At 33.0% G+C, this 6,615-nt stretch overlaps 1 protein-coding gene across 2 annotated transcripts; it reads right to left on the bottom strand.

Annotated features, from left to right (window-relative positions):
* Positions 1 to 322: 322 nt before the first annotated feature.
* Positions 323 to 6,286, bottom strand: LOC123695526 (spermatogenesis-associated protein 20). 2 transcript variants are annotated; one of them, XM_045641400.1, is made up of 6 exons: positions 6,074 to 6,286; positions 4,037 to 5,662; positions 3,569 to 3,777; positions 2,807 to 3,027; positions 2,106 to 2,226; positions 323 to 1,420 (listed from the first exon to the last, which is right to left on the bottom strand). In XM_045641400.1, exons 1-6 carry the CDS (start codon positions 6,220 to 6,222, stop codon positions 1,272 to 1,274), a joined length of 2,475 nt encoding a protein of 824 aa, XP_045497356.1. In that variant the 5' UTR covers positions 6,223 to 6,286; the 3' UTR covers positions 323 to 1,271. The 2 variants fall into 2 exon arrangements, 1 of the variants encoding a protein (XP_045497356.1); XR_006751945.1 differs by having other exon boundaries at positions 1,284 to 1,420; positions 2,106 to 2,213.
* Between the last annotated feature and the right edge of the window lie 329 nt (positions 6,287 to 6,615).

Here is a 6,615-nt window from a genome sequence, read left to right as displayed (position 1 = left end):
ACCGATTGTCGATTGGTCAAATTTGGCCGTGGCGCGTAGTGCGTTATACCCTGAGGTTATACCTCATACAATTTCATAGAAAGAATATTATGCTGTTTCGCATCTCGTCGCTAAGCTGCCGCGCAGTTACGCTTAGTGCGTTCAGACCTTTATGTCGGGACATTGTGTAAAGATTTTCGACCTTTACTCGTAACATCTGATTGAAATCGATATCATCAATTTTTGAGCAACAATTAATAATTACATAATATCGTGATCCAATAAAAATAGAATTTTAGTTATAATATCTAGTTTTTATCTAGTGGTTAAAAAATGAAACACCTTTCTTTTGGCACTACACACTTTATTAATATTTTCATCACAAAATGATATAGCTACCAAAACGTATACGAAATTCGAGATTTATAGTCCTATCACTTTATCAGACCTTTCTTTTCCACTTTTAGTGGCCAACTTTTTATACAACTCCATAAAATATATAACTTAATATTTTATAATATAAAATAAATAATAAATATATTGCAACATAGGTAAAGATTATGCGATCTTGTTATCTTAAATATAATGTATAACAAATAGATTTCTCTAATAATTTTTAACCGAACATAATATATTTATAATAATAGTAACAGTCAAAAATAATATTTAGGAAGCATTTGTTAGTATAACTTATTGAGTATTCTTACATAAGAGTCATAATGTTATGTTACTTCACGTATTATTTTTATGATCTAAGTATAAGTTATAATGTGTAACATCAAGGTAATCTTTCAAACAACAACTACACAGAGATCTAAAATTTCAGTTATTTAATTAATACATATTCGAGTATTATAACAACATGTATCTATTGATTTTACGAGCAAAAGTATGTTCGTTTAAAGTTTTAAAAACATTTATTCACTAGGCTAAAATATGACTGAGTGTTACCCTCATTATTCTACTGACTACTATTGAGTATATTATGAGCTTGATTATGAGATTAAATACTGTCAAGATATTTTTTTTTTATCGCAACAACATCGACATATTTTTCTATCTACTTTGTAATACAATTGGACTAAAATCCTTATAATATAACAATCAAAATGTACTTGAGTACTAAAATTTTGCAATCTACCCGTTTCAAAACAATTGGATATAACATTAAAAATTAACATTTAGCAACTAGTAACTAGATTTTTTAAATAAAAGATGTGGACTATTAAATTGACCAATAACAGACAACTACAGCTACATTTCAACCAATCCCAGTGCAGCACGTCACAAGGCTAATATTTATTATTATTTATACTGCGTTTGATTGGTTCGTCGAGTAAATCCTCTAATTGTTTGACATCAGTGACGGGAAGAGAGCACGCATATCTCCGACATACGTAGGCCGCTGGGGCATCTCCCGCTGTGCGTATTCGACTGAGTACTGAAATTTGTGCCAACCAACATTACACTTTATACTATTTATAATCACATTAATACATTATTTAATTATTCAAAGAAAATACATGTCATTATTGAAAAAAAATGGATAGAATTCGCTGGCGCAGTCGCAGTAATTATTCTAAATTAAAACTACATATTTTAATGTGTATAAGATATTATTTTGCTCGTAGATAGACGCGCGGTTTAAACATTCACTCTAATCTAAAGCATTACTCTTATACAATTTAACTGGACAATATTCAGACACGATTTGAGGTATACGCCACTTCCTGGTTAGATTTTAGCGGTAAAAACAATCAATAATATTTTTTCCGGTTCCACCCAAAAACTCTCGGTCGTCAGTCCAACATGTCCCAGAAAACAGTTAAAAAAATATTCAATCAATCTACCTAGCTTTTTTTTTTTTATTCAAGATAGGGAAGCGCTTGACCACAATCTCGCATGATGGAATGCTAAGCTGTTAGTTCGCGTGATCAAAGCAAAATTCCATGTAAATTTGTGTTTTGAAAAGCTGCTTTTAAAAATAGTCTATTTCACTCTAACTATCTCCAGATACCAAACAACAAAATCGCTTCGTTCAAACGTAAAAAAAAAATATTTTTGAATAATTTCGCATTTAATAAATTATACCCAAAGCATAAAAATATGTGTAGTAAATCAAGTACCAGCAGGCGACTCATTAGTCGGGTCGGTGACGGCCAGCACGCGGCCCGGCAGCAGCCGAGACCTCACCACCCGCACTAGTTCCATGGTGCGAGGGTCCGACCTGCGGCCTGATATCAACACCTATACAATTAGGAGAGGAAACAAAAAAACAACGTAAAGTCAACTGAAAATAAACAGACCAACTAAATATAGAAGAGGAAAGAGAAGAAGGAAACTAAAATGTAATGTGAAGTTGTAAAAAATAATAATACAAGCAGTAGAATGTAGGCGCTAAGTAATAAACATGTAAAAAATTATATGTTTTGATGATGTTCTAGGTTGTTTTTTTTCCTTTATTCATGATATTTATTCTAGTCTCACATGCAAAGTAGTAAGTTATACAATTGGTTTTACTTTCGAATCTTCAAAATTTAATCTAATTATCCTAATGGATACAAGAGCACAATAATTAACAGATTCAGCTTAATCCTAAGCGTAATTTGATTACATCAGATACTGAATTGACTATGGTTAAGTAATAATGTAAAATGCTCTACTTGCTCATAAGTCATAAGCATGCCATCTCACTTTCACAAATATGATCAACAAATTGCTTTCTCACTCACTCACATGAGATTAAAACAAACGAGTAACATTTGAGTATGCAAACGTTGGTGAGGAAAATGATACATCACACTTTCATTTACTTTTTCATTTATACCTGAGTCGGCGAATCATGATACAGCATGAGCGCGGAGACCATTTCGGGCAAGGCTTCCGGGGCCTTGTGTACTCTTGCACCGAAAGCTTGCAACAGCTTTTTGGCCAAATCCCTCTCTCTATCCCCTCCCCGGGGCGCGGGGGATTTGTCCGCGTGTGCCGCGAGACGGAGGAGGTTCTGACAGGCCACGCTGTTGCCAGCCGGTTCTGCACAGTCTTGGTCTGAAATTTAGTGTCTATTTATCAGAACAATTAAATAATCGAATGTTTCTAAGTTTAATGAGATGCTAATTATATTGATTGCTATTGAATGTAGTCGCAAATGTGTAGGCGAATAAGCTGCTACTTATACTCCAGGAGAGAAAACGAGAAAATTAAATGTCATAATCTTGAATCTTTATCAAGAATCTAATTTATACAAAATACTGTCTACTTGCACAACTTCTTGTACAATAGTGTCAGAATAAATACATGATTTTAATATCATTTAAAGCTATATAAATTTATAAAGAATAGAAAAAATTCGATCACGAGGCGGCACCAACTCGGCCACTCGTGACCCGAGGGTCAGGCATCCGCCCCGGAATGGCGCGAAAGGATGCGGGTTCGAGTCCCGCCTCGTGATCGAATTTTTTCTATTCTTTATAAATTTATTTAGCTTTAAATGATATTAAAACCAAAAATATCAATTTCAATCATTTAAACCTGTTTTATTTATATCAAGTTATCCATAGCGATAATAATTTAACGCAATTAACAATACCTTCTTTCAACCTAACAACAACGGTTTTATCTGCCTCACAGCAGGTAAAATAAGCGCCGCCAACATTATCCCAGAACAGTTCATCCTGCTTCGCCTGCAACTGCCTGGCCCAGTTCAGCCATTGCTGGTCTAGAGATGCTTCGTACAGATCGATTAAACCGCGTATCAGAAACGCGTAGTCGTCCAATATTCCGATCACTGGCTCGTTACTAAAATAGTTCAATGAATATTAGATATTACTTAGGGAAAATGTTATAGTGAAGTTAAAAAAAAAATTAACTTCCATTGTATGTTTACAATAATTCAAGTATGAGATTGATAGAAGAAAAAGATTAGATATTTTCTCAGTTACTTTATCTTTTTCAATTTTGACTTGACAATAAATGAAAATTGACTTGAAAATGAAAAAAGAAAACCAAAAATATACTTCTTTCTATATTTTGTGAAATCAAATTTTTTGTTACATACCCATAAATAATTCTTCCATCATTAGCTCTGTAGCTAGAATGTATAAGTGTACCTGTATCTGAGTTATACAAATACTCTTTAACAAAGTAAGCAGTTTTTATCGCATCTTCTACATACTTCTTCTCCTCCAAGCACTGACCAGCATGTGCTAAGCCAGCAATCATCAAACCATTCCATGAGCACAGTATTTTTGTATCCAATTGTGGTCTTGGTCGGCTTTGCTGGTATCTGAATAATATTTCCTTACATTCATTTATAACTTTTTTAAATTGTTTTTTCGTGAGTCCAAATTTTCGGATTGCTTCTTCGTCAGTTCCATAAATAATTAACACATTTTTATTCTGCAGTTCGCCCTTATGTGCATACTCAATCGGTATATTACCACTTTCGCCGACATTATAATAGTAGCAGAAAATATCTAAATAAGAATGAGATCCAATTCTTTTATCTTTCAACAATTTTTTCAATTCCTTGTATTCCCACACATAAAATGCTCCTTCAAACTTTGCGGGAGCTCCAAAGTAGGGATATGAGTCAGCATCTTCAGCACTATAATAGCCCCCATATTCATGTCTCAAGTCTCGGTTGACATACTTAATAATATCATGAACAACATCTGCATAGTATTCATCTTTGGTTGCCAGGTATGCGTCAGAGTAGGTGCTCATCAACTGTGCTTGGTCGTACAACATTTTTTCAAAATGTGGTAAGTGCCAATGATCATCAGTTGAATATCGCGCAAAGCCACTGGAAATATGATCATGTATACCACCTTTAGCCATTTTGGTTAATGAATGTAGAACCATATTCAAACACTGCTTTCCCTTGGGGTCATTCTTGTCTCTGGCATAAAAATGAAAAAGAAAATTGAAAGCAGGTACTTGAGGAAATTTAGGGGAAGTTCCAAATCCACCAAACCCTGGATCATATGTGGACATATATTTATCGACACATTTTAACCAAGTTGCTTCACCAGGAACAGCTGCATTTCTGTAGCTTAGTTTTGATGCTACTTTCATATGGTCTACGATTCTATTACCAAAGCTTAAAAGACTTTGTGGATTGGCTCTCCATTGTTCAGCAATTTCCCGAACAATTGTTTTAAAACCTTTGAGACCCCATTGATCTTCCGGGGGATAGTAAGTGCCACCATGGACTGGCTTAAGATCAGAAGTCAGAAATAAATTCATTGGCCATCCACCATGTCCAGATGTAGCCATAATAAAGATCATATAAACTCTATCTATATCTGGTCTCTCTTCACGGTCTAGTTTAATACTTATAAAATTATCATTCAAAATTTTTGCAATCTCTTCATTTTGAAATGATTCCTTTGACATTACATGGCACCAGTGGCATGTGGAATATCCCACGGAAAGAAATATAAGTTTCTTCTCTTTTTTGGCTTTGTTAATTGCTTCTGGTCCCCATGGGTACCAATTAATAGGATTATGGGCATGTTGCTGAAGATATGGTGAATTTTCATGAATTAATTTATTGGTAAATTTATGTTTTTCACCTAAAACACCATCTGTACTAGAAGCAGCCATTCTTATTATATTTTCACTTATATTTCGTATACTTTGAGGTGAATTTGATTGTTGACTGTTGCAGAATGCAGAAGCCCTGAAAGAGAAGAAGAGCCTTTACAAAAAGTACCTCTAAAATACACGAACTACCACTAATAAATCTCACATATCATTTCAAGAAACAATTGTTAAAATAATATGGTCTAAGGTGCAGTAAAAAGTTAAAACAAAGTACTTATATTATTATAATGAATTAACTTGCTAGTTTTAGTTTTTAACCTCTACTAAATATTATCTGTACAATAATATTCACATCTAATAAACAAGGTCAAAGCATAAACATTTAGTAAACAAATAATCTTATGACATAATATACATACATTTTTATTTATTTTCAACCTAATAAGAATGTGCAGTAGTCATGTCTTTAATAACATCGAGCGATAAATTAGAAATAGAAAGTAAATTGGTTTAAATTTGCATAACTACGATGTATTATATTACCTACCTAACGTTCCAACAAAAATCCCTGTGGTTACAGATAGGATAATTTGCCGTGAATACTTCTTTAGTATTCGGATTTATATTAATATTCTTCAATTTACCATCGTTTGAGGACAACCGTCGCAACAACAAAACTGCGCGACTGTTTGGCATATTAATATTAACTATTTTACCAATAAACACAAATATCTAAAACACTTTTCTTCTTATATTTTGAACGAAGAATAATATTTTGATATGGATTTTGCCTTCACAAATAACTGTCAAGTGGATGTCAACTGTCAAAATAATTTCTTTATACGCAACAAGCACAATTGAATCCCATCCAAAAAATTTAATTGAAATGAATTAAATAAAAAAACAACTTAAACTATATTCTGGTACGATGTGATTATTATTATAATTAATGTAAATCAAATATTAATTATTCAAAAAGCAGCTAAGAATTCATTCAATACAATTAAAAACTATACTAGAGCAACTTCAGATTATCACTATTACGTCTATTATAATATATGTCTTCGTCTATGTAATCTTATTTTATAG

This window comes from Colias croceus, chromosome 11 (genome assembly GCF_905220415.1).
Source record: "Colias croceus chromosome 11, ilColCroc2.1".
NCBI classification, from domain to species: domain Eukaryota; kingdom Metazoa; phylum Arthropoda; class Insecta; order Lepidoptera; family Pieridae; genus Colias; species Colias croceus.
The sequence above is the reverse complement of the archived record's forward strand: the minus strand, read 5'-3'. Positions and strand labels throughout refer to the sequence as shown.